The 22,453-nt window shown below is 41.1% G+C and overlaps 1 protein-coding gene, 1 non-coding gene and 1 pseudogene across 2 annotated transcripts; 1 reads left to right on the forward strand and 2 right to left on the reverse strand.

Annotated features, from left to right (window-relative positions):
* Window positions 1-2,538: 2,538 nt before the first annotated feature.
* LOC123941661 (HLA class II histocompatibility antigen, DP alpha 1 chain-like) lies at window positions 2,539-9,962 on the forward strand. Its single transcript, XM_046005076.1, is given in 5 exon segments — window positions 2,539-3,457; window positions 3,844-4,092; window positions 4,095-4,124; window positions 4,349-4,481; window positions 9,853-9,962. Coding segments are annotated over 5 exon segments (603 nt in total). The 5' UTR covers window positions 2,539-3,270; the 3' UTR covers window positions 9,857-9,962.
* A 3,117-nt stretch (window positions 9,963-13,079) lies between these two features.
* On the reverse strand, window positions 13,080-18,643 carry LOC123941663 (annotated as a pseudogene).
* A 2,023-nt stretch (window positions 18,644-20,666) lies between these two features.
* LOC123942940 lies at window positions 20,667-20,796 on the reverse strand. The gene has a single exon (XR_006818562.1). It is a non-coding gene; the product is annotated as a small Cajal body-specific RNA 20 (non-coding RNA).
* Window positions 20,797-22,453: the final 1,657 nt, after the last annotated feature.

The raw sequence follows: 22,453 nt of genomic DNA on the forward strand, positions 1-22,453 counted from the left end.
CTCTGGTGGGCCAGAGAGGGTGGGGACTATAAGGAGACCTGTAGCCCACAGGTGCTGCTTTCTCTCTCATTTCTCCTCTTTCTTCCTTTTCTCTTGTGTGAGGTCTTCTGTTTTTTGTCTTTCTGACAACACTAAGAACCAGTGTTTATCAAACACTGACCAAGTGCCAGATCTCATTTCATTTCCACAACAGTCTTTTTAGGAGGGCATTTATTACTCTCATTCTAGAAATGAAAAGACTGAGATCTAAGAGATGTCTCAGGAACCCCATGTCACAGTGCCAATGAGTGAGAGCCGTGGCTCTTCATCCTCTGGAGAGCATCTCTCTGTTGCTTTTAAAGTCCAGAAGTAAACTTCTTGTAATTGGAGTCTGCAATGCTTTTGTTTTTGCTTTTTCCTGTTTCATTCAGTCCTCAGCTTGCTTCATTCTCCCTTTTCTCTCCTCACATCTCTGATGCTGCGAGAGTGGAATCCTTACAATGAAAACCACTGGTTACTTCTCTGTATATCTTACCTGTGTCACTAGTAATTTTTGCGACGTGACCACTTCCTCCATCCTGGAATCTTTCTCTTGTTCTTTGTCTTTGAGGAGCACACTTCCTCCTTGTTCTTCCTACTCATTAGTCCTCTCCCTTTCAGCCTTAAAGAAAAAAATTATTTAAGTGATCTCTACACCCAACGTGGGGTTCGAACTCACAACCTGGAGATCAAGAGTCACATGTTCTTCTGACTGAGCCGCCCCAGCAACCTTTTCTAAATGTCCAGGTTTGTCAGGATGCAGGACCACACACTCTGACCCTGCTATGATGACTTTGTACAGTTCTTGGGTGACTCAGTCCAAGCTTATAACTTCATCTACCATGAGGACTCCTAGTGTACATCACTAGCCCAGTCTAGCTTGAGGTTCAGCCATTATTTCAACCACCCTCAAATTAACTCCACTTTGTCTCCCAGATATTAAACTCATTATGTCCCCAAAAGAACATTTTATCTTCTCTCACTTCCTTCTCCTTCATTACTTTTCCTGTCACTGATGCCACAATTCTCCACATTACCTAGGAATTCTGAACTCAACTTCATATCCCTTCTTCCACCATGACACTTAATGATTCCTGTGGCTTCTCGTCTCTCCAATGCCATTCAAACCCATCCTCCCTTCTCCTTACCCCATGCTGTTGCCCCATCTACACCCTCATCACTTTCCACTTGTTTGCTGAAGAGTCCTGCTGGTCTCACTTACAAACGAGCCTCTTCCAATCTATCTTTCCTATAGCTGTTACCTTCGAGTAGAAATCTTATCGTTGCCATCTTGATTAAGATCCCTCTATGATTTCCCTGGGGCTGTGGGTCAAATCCAAACATCTGAAATTAGCATACAAGGCAGGTCCCTGTGTAGCCCCTCCACATCCTTTGAGCTTCAGTCGTATCCAAGGACTCTGAGTCCTCCAAGAAGTCCCATGCCTCTCTGTTCCTGTCTCCTGTGAGAGACGCCACTTCCCTCTATTTCTGCTTTGCTATCTCACATAGAGACCATCTCTAGGAAGCTTACTTCAATCTCATTCCAGTGCTCTCCTTTTGCTCCCAAGTAGCATCTGCATACACCTTGTGATAACACAGCAGTGATGAAACCACATATATACTAATCGTCTTTTCTTTGTCTCTCTCATTCTTTGGATTTCAAGTAGCTTGAGAACAAGGACCATGTCTTCTGAGTTATATCTTTAAGTGCCTGGAGAATGAATAATGGTTCATAATGAAGGCTTTTTTGACTGAATGAAAATGAACATCTGTAAGTGTGTAATTTGCTTCACAGTGCACAGGCTGTTAGTTTCAAGAATTTGCAAAAACAACAAAAATAAGATACCCTAAGGTGAACAAATTATGTCCATATAGCCACATCTGTACTGTTTTTTCTTTTTCTTTCATTTTTTTTCTGTAGGTGAATGATTTCTCCCAAGCATTTGTGTGAGACAGTGAATCCTGTCACTAGAAGTGTCCAAAGAGAGGATTAGTTCTCCTTGTGCTGGAGCTGCAGGGCGAATCTTTCAATCGGGAGTTGGACCAGTGAGCCCCAGAGTGTCACTTCCTCTTGGTTCCTTTCCTTTTCTCAGCCCCAAACTCTCTCATTTTTATTGTTTTACTGTAATACTAATAGATTTTTTTTCTGTTGTCAATCTTCCTTCTTTCCTTCCTTTCTGGAAAAGGTAGACTTTTAATAGTTATTTTTTAGTTATTATTTAGACTTTTATCACCAGGTTGAGTCATGTAGTTACAAAGTAGTTAGAAATTTCTGAAAGGGCATTGTTGCTGTTGTTGTTGTTAAAGCTCATTCTTACATAAGTAATATCTAGTACTTCATCGGGACACTACTGTTCAAACCTTCGCTGCTTCGCTGCTTCTTACACATCAGGTAAAACAAAGATGCTATCCCAAAGGAGTTTCAAATCCAACAACCTTTATTTCCAAGGGAAATTACCTTTAACAACATAAAGTCAACTAGAAAATTTGTGAATGTTGTGTGAATGATAACATTTTAAAATTTAATTTGCCTTAAATGAAAGTGTTGTGGACAAAATTACATAATCTACCATGTTTATTCTAAAACTAAAAAAGTAACTGAAAGTCTATAAATGGCACCAAGACTCTGGGCACCTTTTTATTTCCTTCACAATTTAAAAAAATTTCCACTCTGATGGCATTTTATTTCACTCTCCCCTCTCCCCCCTACCCACTCTGTGGCTTTATGACTAATTCTATACGTCTGGTCTAACAAGGACCCTGAGATAATCGTGCATGTGGTGAGGAGATGACTCAATGTTGACTCTACCAGGAGCTGTGCTGCCCTGGGACAGTTACTTAACCTCTGTGGGCAGGTCCTTAACATGCAAAAGAATGCTTTACGTGGAGGTGTGAAGATGCAAAGAATAGATCAAACACATAGTAAGTCCTCCATAGATATTACTTTGTTATTGTGTTCAGTGTGACTGTTATTGTACTGGAGTGATGGATGCTTAAGTTTTCAAGAACAAGGGAAACAACCTAAATTCTCAGTAAGTCATTTCTCTCATTGCTTCTTCCCATTTCTTTTTTTTAATTTTTTCATTTCTCATTTTCTGTGTTATTCATTCATGTTATTACTGTTTGCTTCCTGTATTCTGTTTACTCTCCCACATAATCACCTGTTCTCCAATCTCCATTCTTCTTCATGCAGTGGGCCATGTGTCAGTGTATGCCGAGTTCGTCCAGACACACAGACCCTCTGGGGAGTACATGTTTGGGTTTGATGGGGATGAGCAGTTCTATGTGGACCTGGATAAGAAGGAGACTGCCTGGCATCTCCCAGATTTTATTCATGCCTTCGACTTTGATGCTTGGAGAGGTATTGGTGACATTGTTGTGGCAAAGAAGAACTTGAACAACCTAATCCAACGGTCCAACCACACGAGGGCCACAAATGGTACTGCTTGCTCTTGCTTGTTTCTCTACAACCCAACTGCAGGGCTGGGGAAGTCCCTCTGCTGCATAGAGAATGGGAGACTCAGATGTCCACTCATGAATGAAACTCCCCTCATGAATGAGCAATATTCAGCCCACAAAGCTGGGTAATTAGGTCATCAAAAGAATCATTTTCTTCTTATTCAAGAACAATGTTGGGCTGGGGGAAGCCAGTTAGGAACATGAGAAGCTATGACTTTGATCTGGGAGTCAGTTGGTGGGGGAGATGGACCAGGGATTGGCATGAGAGAGGTGGCCCCTAACCTGGACACTATAGGGGTTACATTGGTGGAGCTCTTTGAGATTCAGTCAAAGGCAGCAGACTTACCAGGTCCTGTCTCTTCTCAGAGCCACCTGAGGTGACCGTGTTTCCCAAGGAGCCTGTGGAGCTGGGACAACCCAACACTCTAATCTGTCATGTGGACAAGTTCTTCCCACCTGTGCTCAATGTCACATGGCTGCGCAATGGGCAGATGGTCACTGAAGGTATAGCTGAGACCATCTTCCTGCCCAGCACAGAATTTAGATTCCACAAGTTCTACTACTTAACCTTCCTTCCCACGGCTGAAGATGTCTATGACTGCAAGGTGGAGCACTGGGCCTGGACCAGCCGCTCCTTCAGCACTGGGGTATGGAGCCCTGTCCCTTTGCCAGCGCTGTCCTGACACCATCTTTATTTCCAGGATCCATCTCTCTGCATCACCTGCTTTCTTTAATCTCATGTGTCTTATTGTCACTTTATCCAAACTTCACTGGTGATCTCATAGTTTCTAACTCTTCATACTCCTCTCCTACACCTGAGCCAGCTCCTGCATTCTGTGCCTTCTAACTCTGTCTTTCCTTTGTGCCCCAGAGGCCCAGGAGCCGATCCAGGTGCCCGAGACGAAGGAGACTGTGGTCTGTGTCCTGGGTCTGGTGGCAGGCATGGCGGGCATCATCACTGGCATCATTGTCCTGAAGACCAGGCGGCCTGACAGCATCCCTGGGTACAGGGGCTCCTGTGAGTTTTCCAGAGCTGGTACCAGGAACACAGTGCAAAAGAGGAGGCAGCCTAGGGTGGGGGGTGGGTGAGAAGGAGAAACACTTCAACAGGCGTTCTTTGAGCACTTTGTTATTTCAGAATCACCAGCTAGAGGAAAACAATACAATGATAAGACCCTCGGTTGAGTTGCTTACTACTTACCAGGCCCTATTCTATATGCTTCTTAAGTATTCACTTACTTATGTCTGGAAGTTGGTACCATTATTTCCCCATCATACAGAGGGGGAAGCAGACATGAAGAGGGGTGAAGGAGCCTGTCCAAGGTCACCCAGTTTGAAAGGTACAGAGTCTGGATTTGAACTCAGGCCTTGGGACTCCAGAAGCTCAGTTTTATCCAATATGTAGATTATATATGTCATCTGCAGTCATTTTATCGCTCCCTGACAATCTTCATAACCTTGATTTTCTTCTGTTGTCGTAGTGACGTCTATGAAACTCCAATACTGTGTTAAACGTGTAATTATTAAAGGACATCCTACCTTTTGCATAACCTCAAAGGGAATGCATTTAATTTCTCCATAAATATATTTGCTATAGATTTTTGGTTAATAAGCTTCACCATATGGTAAAACTGATCAAATTGTTTATGCAGTTATTGAGTTGAATTCAGTTGAAATTAATACAAATGTTCTTTTCTGGTTTACTGATTTTTTTTTATCATATTATTGATTTTCTGACATTGAGACTTCAATGCATTCCTAGCTAGGTGTTTTGTGTGGTCTCAGCCTGTCCATGGTGATGTGACCAGCTAAGAATGCCTGGAGAACTCACCTGGGTCCCTACTACTTGTGGAGAGTCCCTACAGGCATTTCCCAGACAGGCCCTTGTGGTTCTTATGACCGCAGGACACTCCTCAGCGACAACCATCAGGGACCTTTGAGAAAAACAAGATATATTAATTTATTACTCACAAGTCCTGGAGGATACATGGCCTGCCCTAGAGCCACAGAGTGAAGTTGTGGGGGGTGGGAGAGACCTGGGGATCTGCCATAATTGGGGTTGAGGAAGGGGTGCCTCAGATTTCACAGGGTCACGCTTTATTGGTGAATTTAAAATGTAAGAACTGGAGTAAAAGTGCAGGAAGGGAGAAGCAGGGTCACGCAAGCAGTTTGTTATCTAGGTCACCTAAGACTTTCTAAAAGGGGAACTTCATGGGGGCAGGGCAAGGGGGTGCAGCCGGGCTCTTTATTCTTTATCAGGCAATATGTGTCCTTTAGCTGGATATCTTTGAGATGGATGCCTTGGCAATCAGAAGCTTAATGTCAGGCACTGACATTACAATAAAATAAACTAATAGTCATGCTCTTACACTGTTCTAGTACAAATCTTATTTGATGGAAATGAATCGTGCTTGTAATACATTGTTGGATTCAGTGACATGGTTGACATGAATCCATAATTTCCTACTCTTGTACTATCCTTAGCTGGCTTTGAAAATAAAGGTGCATCAGCATCATAAGATGATTCGGAAAGCTTTTGTTCTTTTCTGTGTTCTAGAATGACATGTACAAGAGAGGAACGATTTGTTTTTGAAATATCCTAGCTGCCACGTTAGGACAGGGGCTGTTGGGAAGGTGCTCTTTGCTTTTCAAGCTGGTGTTTTTGATGCTATGACTCTATTTCAAGTTTCGATTACTCCCTGTAGTTTTGACCTTTTTATCTTTCTAGAAGTGTATCCATCTAATCTAAATTTTCAGATTTATTGCAATAGAGTTGATCATAACAAACTTTTTTTCATTTAAAAATGTCTGTTTATAGTTGTTTCTCCTTTTCATTCTGAATCTCCTACATTTTCCTTAACGGTTTTGCCAGATGAGTCTATCATTTAATCAAACTTTGATTTTGTTTATCTTCCCTACATTTTGTTCTCTAGTTCACTGAATTCTGCCCTTGCCTTTATTATTTACATTTTTTTCTTTTGCTGTTTTTCTACTTTCCCATTCTCTTAATGGAAATGATTATCACATTTGTTTTCAGGCTTCCTTTCTTAATACATTTGTTTAAAAGCTAGGCACTACTTTTTATATACAGAGTGTCACCGAGTACCAAGTGTTCCGTCATTTAGATTTTCATTCGTATCGTTATTTAATCGCATGTTTGGGGGTATATGGAGTTCATTTGTTTATTCTTTTTCATCAGTTTAGAATTCAATTGCATTATGGCCAAAGACCATATTCATGATATGATATTCATCTGAACACACTGAGGTTTTCTCTGTGGCTTAATGAATGTTGTTTTCATAGATGTGCCATGTGAGCTTGAAAGCCATGTGCATGCTGTCGGTTGTGGAAATCTCTACGTGGTTATTTGAGCCTTTTACTTGTATTGTTTAGGTCTTTTATATCTTTGTTTACTTTCTTTTTGCTTCTGCTCTTAGTTTTTGAGGATATGTTAAAATCTGCAGTTTAATTTGAAGATTTTAAATAAATAAGAGTCTCTCTCCACATATTTCTGTCATTTGTTGCTCTTGTATTTTGAGGTTTTATTTTCAGGGAAATATATGTTTATTTTCATTGTAGTTTCTTGCTCTAGTTTTTTCACTTGTCTTTAATTCTCTTTTGGCAGATGTGAGATTTGTTATGTCAGTTATCTTTGTTTATCTGCCTGAAGTGTCTTTTTCCATTATTTGGTTTTGACCTTCAGTATTCATGTATTCTGTCTGACTTTGTTAGACTATGTAGAAGGTACAATTTGAGAGGCTCTTCTTTTTAAATGGGGTTAGCTCATTCAATTTATTACAATTATTATTATGTTAAAAATTTCCCATCATATTATTAAAGTGTTTTATTTAATATAGTTTATTCTTGTTCATTTTTCTCATCTCTCATTCCTAAAGACTAGGCCAAATTCTGTTACTATAAAAGTTGTATTTTCTAAATATACTCATAAAATGCTTTATCTTAATGCTCTTAATTACACTGATTAGAACATTGATAAATCCCTCTATCCTTCCTGCCCCACAAAAGAGATAAGAACTTTGCAGTATTTTTCATTTCTCCCTATTATCACTACCTAGGATTTCCTTTGTGTTAATATTAATCACATTTTTAGTTTTCATTCATTTAAAATACATTTTTCTTTTTTCTTTCTTTCTTTCTTCCTTTATTTTTTATTAAAGATTTTATTTATTTGTCAGAGAGAGAGAAAGAGCAAGCACATGCAGACAGAGTGGCAGGCAGAGACAGAGAGAGAAGCAGACTCCCTGCCAAGCAAGGAATCGGATGTGGGACTCGATCCTAGAACGCTGGGATCATGACCTGGGCCAAAGCAGCCGCTTAACCAACTGAGCCACCCAGGCGTCCCTACATTTTTCTTTTTTAAAAAGATTTTATTTATTTGTGTGAGAGAGAGAGCACAAGCAGGGGGAGTGGCAGGCAAAGGGAGAAGCAGGTTCCCTGCTGGGCAAGGAGCCTGATGTGGGACTCAGTCCCAGGACGCTGGGATCATGATCCGAGCCAAAGGCAGGTGCTTAACTGACTGAGCCACCCAGGCAAGCCACATTTTTCTTACTTTAAAAAAAATTTACCTCTGCTTTTTAAGATAACAATAACTTTTTAAAATTATTTGATCTTTCTTATTTTCCACATGTCTCTTAGATGTGTTTCTTCTTTGGGGGTGTTTTTTTTTTTAAAGTATTTTAGGGGCACCTTGGTGGCTCAGTCAGTTAAGCGTCTGCCTTCAGCTCAGGTCATGATCCCAGGGTCCTGGGATTGAGTCCCACATTGGATTCCCAGCTCCACAGGGAGCCTGCTTCTCCCTCTGCTTCTTCTCACACTTGTGATCTCTCTCTCTCTCTCTCTCTCTCTCTGTGTGTCTCAGATAAACAAATAAAATCTCTTTAAAAAATTTAAAAAAGTATTTTAAAAGTGTGTCAAATAAATGTCTTTTAAAATTTATTTAAAAATATTTTTAAAGTGGTTTTTTTTGAATAGCAAAGCATCTAAGGTTGAAATGTTTGAAAGTATTCATGTATTAAAATGACTGTGTGTTGTGGGTATATATTTTGGGATTGAAAGTTCTTTTTCTTCAGTTCTATGCAAGTAACATCCCATTAATTGCTGCTGTTGATAGGAGTGATGTCTATTTATTCTTTTCCAGCTCGATCTGCTCTTGTTCTTTTATTAGTGGAACTGCTCACTCTGCAAGTGTTGAGAATGTTTTTTTGAGAACTTTTTTGTCTTTGAAGTTCTTACAGTTTTCTTATAATGTATTAAATGTGTGCTTTTTAAAGAGACGTGTTTTTTAAAAATTCTATTTGTGGGGCGCCTGGGTGGCTCAGTGGGTTAAAGCCTCTGCCTTCGGCTCAGGTCATGATCCCAGGGTCCTGGGATCGAGCCCCGCATTGGGCTCTCTGCTCAGCGGGGAGCCTGCTTCCTCCTCTCTCTCTGCCTGCCTCTCTGCCTACTTGTGATCTCTGTCTGTTAAAAAAAAAAAAAAAAAAAAACTCTATTTGTCATCAATGTACTATGTCAAACTAAGTTATTTCATCTTCTATAAAGCCTAGAAATCAATTCTTTTTTCCAGACATTTCATCTCCTTTTACTATTTCCCGCACTTCCTAGTCCGGGGCGGGGGTGGGGGGAGTGGGGGGTGGGGGGGTGGGATTAGCAAGATGTCAGGATGTCCGCATTGATCCTCCATGTCTCACAGTTTTTATGTTTCCTTTTGTTTAAACTTTCACACTGCCCTTGAGAGCATTTCTCAGTCTGACCTATTGTTTACTAATTATTATTCAGTTGCACAGAAGTCCCACTAGTTGTTTCATCTAAATATCCTTTATTCCAACCATTATTAAAACTCAATATTTCTGGGGCGCCTGGGTGGCTCAGTGGGTTAAAGCCTCTGCCTTCGGCTCAGGTCATGATCCCAGGATCCTGGGATCGAGCCCTGCATTGGGCTCTCTGCTCAGCGGGGAGCCTGCTTCTCCCTCTCTCTCTCTGTCTGCCTCTGCCTACTTGTGATCTCCGTCTGTCAAATAAATAAATAAAATCTTTAAAAAAAACTCATTATTTCTGCTTGATTCATTGGTTCCTTTTTCTTGCCTCAAATTACCAATATCCTTCTTTGCCTCTCTTTTTAAACCCTTTTACGGTGAACTAGCAGACGTATGTAAGAAATATACAAAATATTAATGTACAGCCAATGATTATCAAGCAAACACCCATGTAACTAATACCTAGGTCAGGGAATAGAACATCACCAATGCCCCAGAGGCCCTGTTTAGGGTCTGGGGGACCTAAACACCTGGTCTTTAGGGATTAAGGATGCAAAGTTAAATAGGGAGTTGTAACCCCACTGTGCTTGTGGTATGGCAGGTGACAACCCTTATGAGACAGAAGAGGACATAGGGGAGTGCCCAGCAACAGACCTACTTTCAATCTCCAGTCCCTCTGAATGTCTGCGCTCCTCAACACCGATGATCGACGTCCCCAAGGACCCCTCCAATCCCTGCCTGTCTGTGATCCTACTCGCACTTAGCACCTGCGAAGGGCCTCAAACATAGAAAGTACTCAATAAATGCTGAAATTTGATGTATGGTGACAATTTAGTCCCCACACTGGATGGTCTATAGGTCCTGCTTTCCTCTGAGACTCCTCCCTAAAGAGCATCCTTTCTAAGTAATTCCAAGGACCAACAAATACCTGTGCGTGTTAGACATTTCTGGTGCCTTCTTTGTGACTCCTGGGCCTTTCCTCAGTCTCTGTATCTTCAGTTCCCTAGGAGCACATACCTTGGACCTGTAATGTGGATGTAGTTATTGCAGTTTCTGAGCCTGTCGGGCTTAGGGAATGTTTGCTTTGCCCGGGTACTTCCCTAGCCTACAGCATGGGGTTGAGGACAGAAGGATGGTTGGTGTCACCATGAGGTTGATTTACTCGGAACTATTCATCTCATTTTCTCCATCCTGCTGTGAACCTCCTTTGTTCACCCCATTTTATTTTACCCAGAATTCTGACCACTTCTGGACTCTGATCCCCAGGGTTCCTCTCCTCCTCTAAGCAGCAGAAAAGATCCATTTTCCTGTTTTGCAGGAGTTTCCCACAGGAAAGTTAAGCCTTTAGTGACTTCATGTCTTCTTTTCTACTACGTATACTGTACCCCATCCACTAGTCCTTCACCTTTAAGTAAAATTTTATTTAATTTTTATTTATTTAACTTTATCTTCACCTTTTTTTTAACTTTATTTTTACATTATCCCCCCCCCATATTTTTTCAGGGGTACCTGCAACCATCTTCGCAGATCCCAGCATGTTAGCTGGTTTACTGATGTCTGAATCTTAATTGTCAATTAATGTCATGTCTCCTGCAGGGTCCCTGGGGCTGGAGCAAAGTATGGGGATAAGGATGAGTATCTGTTTCAGATGGAGAGTTTTTTTTTTTTTTTTAAGATTTTATTTATTTATTTGACAGAGAAAGATCACAAGTAGGCAGAGAGGCAGGCAGAGAGAGAGAAGAGGGGAAGCAGGCTCCCAGCCCAGCAGAGAGTCCAATTCCGGACTTGATCCCAGGACCCTGAGATCATGACCTGAGCTGAAGGCAGAGGCCTAACCCACTGAGCCACCCAGGTGCCCTCAGATGGAGAGTTTTAACATAAACTGCTCACCATTCTATTACACATGGCCTTGGTGGTGAACTGAAACTAGAAATTAAGAGGTGCTATGAGGACTTGATACAGAAACCTAGAAGTTATAATATAAAATTATGCATAAGGGGCAGCTTGAGGAGGATGCCACTTCCTGTTTCTTGCTTCCTCTCTGGCCCCATCCTAATGTGCTGGATGAGGGAGTTCTGGACATGGGGGATGTGGGGATGTGGCCAGCTGCAGTATGCAACCTATGGGCCTTAACTGTGGCTTGCCCTCATATTCTCCTCTGCTCCTCTGGCCATCATTGGTTCCTCACTGGTTCCAATGACGGTTCCTGCCTGGTTCTGTGGAAGGGGGCCTTACCTGGAGCACTGATTCTACAGGGTGATCTTCAGATCTTAGACAATGCAGACTAACCCTAATTTCCCTTTTCTGATTTTTTTTAAAAAAGGTTTTATTTATTTATATGACAGAGAGAAATCACAAGTAGGCAGAGAAGCAGGCAGAGAGAGAGAGGGGGAAGTAGGCTCCTTGCTGAGCAGAGAGCCTGATGCGGAACCCAATCCCAGGACCCTGAGATCATGGCCTGAGCTGAAGGCAGAGGCTTAACCCACTGAGCCACCCAGGTACCCCCTTTTCTGATCTTTGATGGATGTTGAAATGTCATTTTGATGACCCTTTTGTGAGAACCTTGTCCTTCCAAAATCACTCCAGACCACCAGGTATCATTGTCTCCACCACATGCACACCCTCATCTCCTTCTCTCTCTGGTGAGAATAGCAGTGGTTGCACGATGTCAGAGCCTTAAAGTCTTTCTCAGGGACTGGGCCCACATGGAAAACTCCCTAAGGTCATTCCCCTGAGCTGGATTCTCCAAGAGGAGCAGCTCTGCACTTACCTGGGGTGTCTCTGCTCTGAACCAAAGGGGAGCTCAGCATCACCAAGGACATCATGAGGGCTGCCATCCCTGGGACCTCAGTGATCCTCAAGACCACCATCCTGGAGCCTGGGAAAAGACGGGGGCTGAGACACTTGTGGTCCGAGCAGTTCTCACTCAATGGGCCCCATCCCTAGGATGTATTAATATATTAATTTATATACTATATACTATAATATTAAAATACTAAAGAAGATGAGCCTGGATGGCCTTCTATAGCCCCTGGCTGTGGCCAGATTCTGAAAAAGGAACCAACAAGCAGGAATTGTTACTCACCAGACGTAAGTGTGGTGTAAAGCACATGATTCTTTAAGGTATAAGATTCACTGAAGACAGTATAAAGAAAGGGATCCTCGTTTTGAGCAACTGGGTGAGTCATAAGGCTTGATTTTTTAATATACTTTCTGCCCTAGGAACAGATCTCAAGGAATATCATTCCCACTCCATGGTGGAATGCCATCCCCCTTGCATGGATATGTTCTGGGACAGAGCACACCCTACATAGTGTGTTGAAGAGCTAGGGGGATTAGACTCCCTACCTTTAAACTCTGGGGTCCATCCTTTCTTTGCATTTCAATATTTTTTGGGGGGGGCAGAATTTGTAAAAACCAAATGATCCCTTGCTCACTTACAGGTGGTTCCTGACATGTATTCCTGATTTTTTTTTTAAACTCACTGTGACTAGTTTCCTCTTGTGTTGAACAGAGATTATTATGGAGCCTATGTCACTGGTTTATTGGGAAATCTAACTGGGATAATACTCCGTATTTGTGAATCTCTTAAAACCAAGCCTTGTGCGTAGTAAGGAATCAAGAAATGTTCATTATTATACTGCAAAGCTAATTCAAAACAGAAAAACAGTTGAATAATTACACTACACAATTAATTTTAACAATATAAGTTCTATCATTTTGTTAGTTAAGTACCAGGGGCTTTTACTACAGTTCTACATAAATTTATTAAAAAAAAAAGAATTTATAAAGCAGAGTTAATTTTAGACTAAGTAGTAAAATATTTGAGAAGTCTTGTATAAAGAAGATAAAAATTTCAAGAAGAAATAAAAGTAGTAATTGAAGTGAACTAGTATTTTTTGCATTTTGATTCCATGTCTGGAAACATCAGAGTCCTCCAAGATTATCAAAGGAATGAAAGGGTGAAATATAACATTACTTAAAAATAAGCAAGTGAATTCTTATATGGTGCAAAAAATCAACATAAAATTATGAAGAAAATTATTTATTCACAAAAGTTACTACAAATAAAAAATACTCCAGGATCAATTTCATAGATGTATTTCCAGTTGACCCCATTAAAAGGAAAGTGATTATCATGTCTCCACTTTTGTTCTCTTCCTCTTATCCCTCAACCCCACATAGGCTGGGACTTTCTCAGCCATGTCGGTTCTCGCCTCTTTCCCAGACACCAAGAGTCCCTCCTAACGTTTTCTGGTCGGCTGAGCCCCGCTGAGCTGTTTCACTTCTACCCTTTCTCCCTCCACCAGAAAGGGAATTAAGTCCTGGATTCAGAGCTCCTCCCTGCCCTGCTCGGCCTCATTTTCTCCTCACCGCCTGGCTCACAGTGGCCACTGCAAAGGCACCTGGAATAGATAAGGAAAAGAAAACACCTTGAGTTATGAGGGTTAAATGGAGCAATGCGCGCACATAACAGGTTATGGGAGTGACGGTAGATTCGCCGTGCTCGGGGCCCTCACTTAATCATCCAGTCCTGTCTGCAGACCCCAGCTATCCTTACTCCTGGCTCAGTAACCCCCAAGTCTGCACCCTCAGTCTCCATCTCTCTTGGAAATGGGGGGAAGCTGGTCCCACGCGGGGCATGAAGGGAGGGGGGCAGCCTGAGAGGAGCGAGCAGTGGGAACTGACAAGGGGCAGGGACCAAGGGGCAGGGACCAAGGGGCAGGGACCAAGGGGCGAACGAGATGCAGATGCTGCTTGTAAGGAGCTAAGGAGAGAGGAGTTACCACCTCGGTGTGTCGTTCTCCTGAGCGCTCAGTATGTGCTCCAGGGGTAATACTCAATATTTTATGCAAAAAGGACCACTTAGAACTTACCTCGACTTTCAGAATAATTTCATAAGAAACGGAAAACCCCAAATCACTTTGGATTGTATAAAAAATGTTTAAAAAAGAGAACTGTATCGACTGCTTTGAGCATTTTAACACCGTGTGAATTACTAAGACAGGAGGCCTGGATGGTCTGAGACTACAGACTTAAAGCATAAACCTGTGTCTTCCATAACTTGTTGCATTAAAAAGGCTAACCCTTGTTTGGTCAAGGACTATTCATCATGGTGTGCAAAGAAAAGGGTTTATTTAAGTTTATTACATTATATTTCCAATTTAAAATTCTGATCTTAATTTGATTTCTTTTTTAAAAAGATTTATTTATTTTAGGGGCAGGGCAGAGGGAGAAGGAGAGAGAGAATCCTTAAGCAGATATCCCTGCTAGCTGCAAGCCTGATGCAGGACTCTGTCCCAGGACCAAGACTGTGACCTGAGCCACAATAATAGTCAGATGTTCATTCAACTGCACCACCAGGCACCACTTAATTTGATTTCTTAATGGTAATGGTAAAATACGCTCTTCATAAGTTATATGTTGAATCAGTGCTGTGTGAAGATAGGTCATATAACATGAAATTCACCATCTGCTCATCCTAGAATAATAAGAATGGTCCCTGACCTACAGGGATAAAGGTAACAAACATAAATCACTATCTTTGTGCAGCCCAAAGATGGAGGGTGAATTCAGAGGAGGTCCATGTCCAAGCTGCCACCTTTCCCTAGAGTCAGGATATCTCCTTTTCAGGGTTTCCTTCTTGCCTGTGTATACACACCAATGAACTTCTTCATGAACTAGTCTTTACCAAAACCCTCAAACAAAAGCAATGGCAGAGATGGCTTGGGGAATATTCTTAAAACAGAAAAGAACAATGGCTTTTTATTATTTATGGAACTCCAAAAGGGAACTTGGATACAGGCCCCGAGAGAAAGTGTGCATGGAATCAAGAGAACAACTATAGAAACTAGTTTCAGAGCAATTACTTGGCAGTAACATCCTCTTGGGAGGCCGAAGTCTGTCCCAGAACCAGCCTCTGGCACTGAGGAAAGATAGAAAAGTGCTTGTTTCAGGCACATGCCTGTCTTCAGGTCAGATCAGGAACCCTGCGGAGGTAAAAGGAAAAATTATAGTTATCTCAGGTTGCTGACCTCTCTTTCTCTAAGTCTCAGGAAAGAAAACTTTGCTGAGAGACCAAGTCTTAGCCTGATGAAAAGTAAGAGTTTCTCTGGGCTTCCTTCATCAATGGAGCAAAGTAACATTCATTTTCCACACTTGCTAACAGGCTGAAAGAGAGGTTCAGGCCTGAGACCCTCTTCCCAGTAGATGCTTCAGAGTCACGGTGCAATGAAAAGACCTTCTGCAACCCATCCCCAAAGAAAAACAAAGCCAGAGTATTAGTTGGTTTTCAAGATCCTCATTATGTGAAAATGAAAGGAGAAAAGGGGATGTAATCAGCCATTAAAAATATCTTAGATAAACGTTCCCATCTCATTTCCATTGTCATGGTCGGATCCCTGGAAGTAAGGCAGGGGCTGGCTGGACTCATCTGTTACTAACTGAACTCAGGCATGACCTGAGTATCTGTAGCCCCCATGTGTCTGGTTGGGATGATTCCAGCCTGGGAATTTCTCTCTCCCTCCAGGCCATTTCTGCTCCCTGACAATCTGATTTCAGTGGCCTCCAGGAAAGCAAACCTCAGCCACTTCTCAAGTTTTCTTACTTTGCTTGATCCTCACGGGCACTAAGATGCCCACTACAGGGAAGATAAGCCCCAGCACAAAGCCCGAGATTCTAGCCAGCATTTCTCTGGGGAGAATCAGTGTGCCTCTGGGAAACACAGACTAGGGTCAGTCCCACCCTACCTGTGGCATCCGCCTCAGTTACTGTCTGATTCTAGAATATCAATATGAAGGCTATGAGAGATACATACCTTGGAGAAAGAGGAAATTTAGAAAGGACCCCCAAGTTCTGGAAATTAGGCTGTGACTTCAAAAAGGACACACATGCTAATTCTGGTAGCTGCCTCTCAAAATAACTCACTAAGCTAAAAGACTGAGGCAGAGAACAGTTCCCATGTGTGAGGGTAATTCAGGAAGTTGTCTTGAGTTTCCTAGGTTTTCTGACCCGAGCAGAGATCTATGAATCCTTAGCATCCCCTAGGTCGGGGTAGCCAAGCCTCTGCAGCCATAGCTCTGAACTACTCTCAGGGGCTTCTCTAGGAAAAAAATGGGGGTAGATATGACAGCAGTGTACACACACACAAGATGAGGAGACCCCAGAGCTAGAACATCCCGTTCTTCAGAATTTGGAGCCCATGAGGTTATCAGGGAATAACTCACTGCACTCCACAGTGACAGGACCATCCAGGGGGTGCTCCGCTTGGCAGGCCCAGCCATCTCCCTGCTGAAGGGTCACTGCCAACATCACCAGGATCTGGAAGATCCAGTCTTTATCACAGATCAGGTTGGTGGACATACCCCAGCTTTTTCCTCCTGTCCATTTAGGAACCAGTGCGGTTTAATGTGGCCTGGAAAGAAATTTGTCACATGGCAGACGAGAAGGCTGAGGGGCTGTAGGGGTCCATTCTTCAAAGGGGAGGTGTTCATTTTAGGCTTGACTAAGAATTGTAAAGAGAAAAAAAGCTAATGGTATATGAGATTATTATTTCTTAGACATTTTTGTTATAGAGTTGATTTCTAGATGTTTAAAATATAAATGATATAATTAGGCTAGTAGATATGGGTGGTACTGAACAGATGGAAATAAACCTTCAAATGGAATATTCATGACCTTGAATTATATAATAAGGATTGAGAAGAATGGGAGAGAGACAAGGCAGCACTTTGTGGCAAATTTAGCAGAAATTTTAACTGTAAGTCAGTGAATAATAGCCTTTGGAAAAAGAATATATAACCAACTGTGAAATGACCTACGTTTTCAATGTTTATCTTGATGAAAAGGATGAAAAACTTGTTCAAATAATTTCTTAAAATTAAATATACAGACAATAGCATTCTCTTGTTTTATGAATCTAATAACTTTATTTTTTAAAAATGAAGGAAATTAAGCAAGTTTGATATAGCTTACTCTTTAAATAACTTAAATATTTTTTCTACAAAAATCTAAAAATCTTCATATTTATAGTGATATTCCCAAACCCAGTATTCTGAGCTCCTACATGCGTCATCAGTAAGCATACCAGCCCTTTAAGCTCCTCTTTTGCAATATGTCTTCTCAGGTTCCTGGAAGAATCCCACAAATAATCAGGAGCTGTCTGTACCTCCTCATTTCTCTGCTTGATGTCCCTCTTCTCCTTCATCTTCTGTGCTGCTCATAGGTCAGTTTCCAAGTGCAGTTACTTCTTTTGAGTATCTTCCACCAGTACCCTTCCTCCCTCCAGAGGGCAGAAAGTCCTCTACACAAAATTCAGAGCAATTTCCCAAATCAGAGCTTTTAGATCCTTAATAATTTAGTTTTTCCTTTTCTACGTACAAATATTCTAGGGTGCAGCTCGGTCAGGTAAAGGTACAGTAACTACACCCATGACCATTGTTCCCTGTGATATTTCTGCTTTGTGTGTACTGGGAGAGTGCGAAAATATCCCAACAAAACTAAACTGAAGGGGCGTGCAAGCACTTCTTGTAGCTCCTCTCCCTGGCTCAGCACAGAGTGAGCAGGTGATAAAACCCAACCCCCACCCCCACAGCTTCTCTGTGGAAGGAATTAGACTACACATCCAGCACCCTGACTTTTCTAGCTGTTGACTGAGGATCTGGCTTCTAAAAGCCTGTCCATAGGAGAGGAGCTGGAATTTGCTAGTCTCCTGGGGACAACAGAGAATAAGTGAATCTTTGATTCGGATGATTGGTAAGGGTCTTCTTCTGTATGAGGCCAGTACATGAAGACTAGGAGAGATGGCTGTTTTGTCTAATGCATAGACACCAACACAGAGTCAAGGAAAATGAAGAAACAGGGAAATATGTTCCAAACAAAAGAACAATATGAATTTCTTGAAATCAATCCTAATGAAATAGAAATATGTAGTTTACCCAACAGAGAATTCAACATAATGGTCATTAAGCTGCTCACTGAAGTTAGGAGATCTCAAATAAACAACCTAACTTTACACTTCAAGGAACTAGAAAAAGAACAGACTAAACCCCAAGTTAGTAGATAGAAAGAACTAATAAAACAGAAATAAATAAGATAGAGGATAAAGATAGAGGATATCAACAAAACTGAGAATTGGTCTTTTGAAAAGATAAAAAAAATTGATAAACCCTTAACTAGGCTAAGAAAAAAGAGAGAAACCTGAAATAAATGAAATCAGAAATGAAAGAGGAGACATTAAATGGATGCCATGGAAATAAGATCATAGAGAACTTTATGAGTGCCAACAAATTGGATAACCTAAAAGAAATGGAAAAGCTCCTAGAAACATATAACAAGATAGAATCAAGAAGAAATGGAAAGCCTGAACAGACGAATAATAAGAATAAGAATAATAAGAAAATTGAAGGGGTAATAAAAAAAAAAAAACCCAAAGAAAAGCCCAGGACCAGATGGCTTAATGGGTGAATTCTATCAGACATTCAAAGAAGAATTAAAACTAATTCATCTAAAACTATTTCAAAAAATACAGGGAACACTTCCAAACCATTTATGAGTCCAGCAATACCCTAATACCAAAGCCTGATAAAGACAATACAAGAAAAGAAAACCACAGACCAATATCCCTAATGAACAGATGTTAAAATACTCAATAGAACATTAGCAAACCAATTCAACAGCACATTAAAAGGATTATACACCATGACCAAGTGGGAATTATCTGTGGGATGAAAAGATGGTTCAATAATGGCAAATCAATGTGACACAGCATATTAACAGAAAGAAAGATAAACATAATCATCTCACGATAGATGAATAGACACAGAAAAAGCATTTGACAACATCTATATGGGACAAACATTATCAGCAAAATAGATGTAGAGGAACTCGACCTCAACACAATAAAGGCCATATATTAAAAGTCTGCAGCTAACATCATAGTCAATAAGAAAACCTGAAAGCTTTTCTTCTAAGATCTGATACAAGGCAAAGATACCCACTTTTGCCACTTCTATTCAACATAGTACTCTAAATCCTAGCTAAAGGAATTAGACAAGAAAAAGAAATGAAAGGCATCCAAAACAGAAAAGAAGAAATTTACCTCTGTTTTCAGATGACATGATCATATATGTAGAAATCTCCAAAGACTCAACAACAACAAAACTATTAGAACTAATAAATGAATCTAATAAAGTTGTAAGAATCAAAATCAACGTGTGAAAGTCCGTGACGTTTCTTTACACTAACAATGAACTATCTGAAAAGAAAATTAAGGAAACAGTCTTAATCACATAGCAACAAACAGACCAAAATACTTAGGAATAAACTGAATCAAAGAGATGAAAAACCTGTCCACTGAAAATTGTAAAACACTGATGAAGAAAATCAAAGCAGACACAGATAAAAGAAAAAACCTCGACGTTCATGGATTGGAAGGATATTGTTAAAAATTCCAGACTATCCAAGGTAATTTACAGATTCAGTGCAATTCCTGTCAAAATCCCAACGGAATTATTTACAGAAATAGAAAGAATAATCTTAATTACATGACACACAGAAGACCCCAAATAGCCAAAACAGTTTTGAGCGATAAGAATAAAGCATCACATTTCCCAAGTTTTTTCCCCACAGAAAGTAGTTTATTGCTTTTAGAACAAAAGAAAATGATTTCAGAACTTTTATTAATGAAGAAAAACTGTGAGAACTTGACAACTTTTCTAAAACATTATTTTGCCAGCTGATGACATAGGCATTTCAACACAGAATACTTTTCCCATTTGCAACTGTGGGGAGCCCAAGCTGTCCAGTTAATACAGCTAACTACTTAGAAGTGGGGCTTGCACTTGCAGCTGGTGTACTGTCAAGTCTGACCTCTTTGCCCTGATGCCTTTGGTGCTCCTCCTTCTCTGGCACCCACTCACAGCTCTTCTTCACCATTCCACACCTCACAGTCCTGTATGGGACTCTATGCAAGAGACAGCTCTGAGTGGGTGGATGGAGTGGCCTATCCACACCTAAGCATATCCACACAGGGAAAAATGGTGATCCTCCCTGAGTTAGGTGACCTTGGATGCTCTTCTACAACAGAAGTCCCCTCTTTTGGACACCATCTCCTCCCCCAGTGATATCCCCTAGGGCCAAAGAAATTGTTTAGTAGGACAGCAGGAGGTGAGAGGTCCTACTCCCTCACAGGCATCTTTGTAGTACATGACTACCTGTTTAGGTGTGTTTGTTAGGTGTTGTCTATGGGGTAGGCAGGGGGCCAAGGTACTTTGGGGGCAACATAGGTCAGGATCAGCTCATGAGAGTGGCACTACCTAAAGAGAGCCAGAGGCCCCATGCTGCCACTTCAGACCCTAGTCTGGCTGAGGGGTCAGCATGCCTGGTATTGACCAACTGGGGGATCCCAGCAACTCCAGATGTCTGAGGCAGGAAAACAAGGCTGCCAGTTTGTGGCAGCCTTGACAATGACCCTCAAGGGCTGATCTTGGCCTCCAGTCCTGGCTAAGGAGAAAAGACCCCTCCCTAGCCCCATGGGAGAGAGGCCCTGCCCAATTTCAAAATATATTACAAAGCAATCAAAACAGTATGGTACTGGTATAGAAACAGATGTATAGGCAAATGGAACAGAATAGAGGGCCCAGAAATAAATCAGTGCATCTATGGTCAGTTGGTCTTCAAAAGAGTTTCAAAAACACACAGTGGGGAAAGGAGAGTCTCTTCCATAAATATTGTTGGGAGCACTGGATATCTATATATGGAAGAATGAAACTGGGCCCTTGTCTCACACCATGTGCAATAATCAACTCAAAATGGACTAAAGACTTCAATGTAAGACCTGAAACCATAAAATCCTAGAAGAAAACATAGGTGGAAAGCTCCTTGACATATGAGGAGAGATGTCAACTCATACCTGTTAGGATGGCTATTATCAAAAGACAAAAGGTAAGTGTTACTGAGGATGTGGAGAAAAGGCAATCCTTGTACTGGTAGTGGGAATGTAAATTGGTACAGCCATTATGGAAAACAGTATAGAAGTTCCTCAAAAAATTAAAAATAAAACTACCATACTTCCGTAATCCCACTTCTGAATATATACCCATTGTATATATATATGAATATATGCAATATATATGCAATACATTGTTTATATATTATACATAATACATATGCTAATTAGCTATACGCTAAGTAAAATAGGGCAGACATAGAAAGGCAAATACTGCATGATCTCACTTCCATATGGAATCTAAGATAGTTAAACTCACAGAGGCATAGAATAGAATGGTGGTAACGAAGGTTTAGGGAGAGGTATAAATCGGAGCTATTGGTCAAAGGGAGGAATTTTCAGTTATCCAAGATGAATAAGTTCTGGAGATCTTAACGTACAGCATGCTGATATAGTTAACAATACTGTATTGCATACTTGAAATTTGTTGAGGGTAGATCTCAAATGTTCTCAACATACATACACACAAAGACTCTAGCTACCGTGGGAACTGGATATGTTAATTAGCTTGATTGTGCAATCATTTCACAATGTATACATATACCAAAACATCAAGCTGAACACCTAAAATATATATAATTAATATATATATAATTCCTAATTGTCAATTGTACCTCAATAAAATGGAAAAAAGAAACATCTTCAGGACCTGCCAACTTTTACCTGGCTATGTGGGGATCAGTAGGGAGCTAATTAAAAACACAGCTTTCCAGACCTTGCCACCCATTCAGGATCTGAATCTCTGGGCAGTGATTCTGTGGAATCTGTGCTTTAGGGAAGATTTCTAGGAGGTTCTGGTGGGCAGAACCTGGGATCCAGTGGCCTAGAAGATCTCCTTAGGCTGGCATCCAGCATTCTGATAACCGGCACCTGATCACTGCTAGAGAAAATAATGCCATTTAGCAGAACTATGACCCCACAAAATCTTGTACAGGGCACCTCAACAATTTACCATTCCTATGGCTTGTCTTTAGGCATTTCTCACACCTACCTGTCTCGGCAACTTGCCTTTTAAATGATGTCACTCTCTTAACTCCTATCCAATTTGTCCACCATCTCATTCTTAGCAGACAACCTTGCCTCCCACTTTCCCAAGAGGAAACAAAAGCTGTCACACACACGCTTGTCCCTTCTCCCACCCTTCATCCTTTCCTTTGTCTCTGTGACTAGAGTCCTTGTTTTTGCTCACAGCTCA

This window comes from Meles meles, chromosome 5 (assembly GCF_922984935.1).
Source record: "Meles meles chromosome 5, mMelMel3.1 paternal haplotype, whole genome shotgun sequence".
In the NCBI taxonomy this organism is placed as follows: domain Eukaryota; kingdom Metazoa; phylum Chordata; class Mammalia; order Carnivora; family Mustelidae; genus Meles; species Meles meles.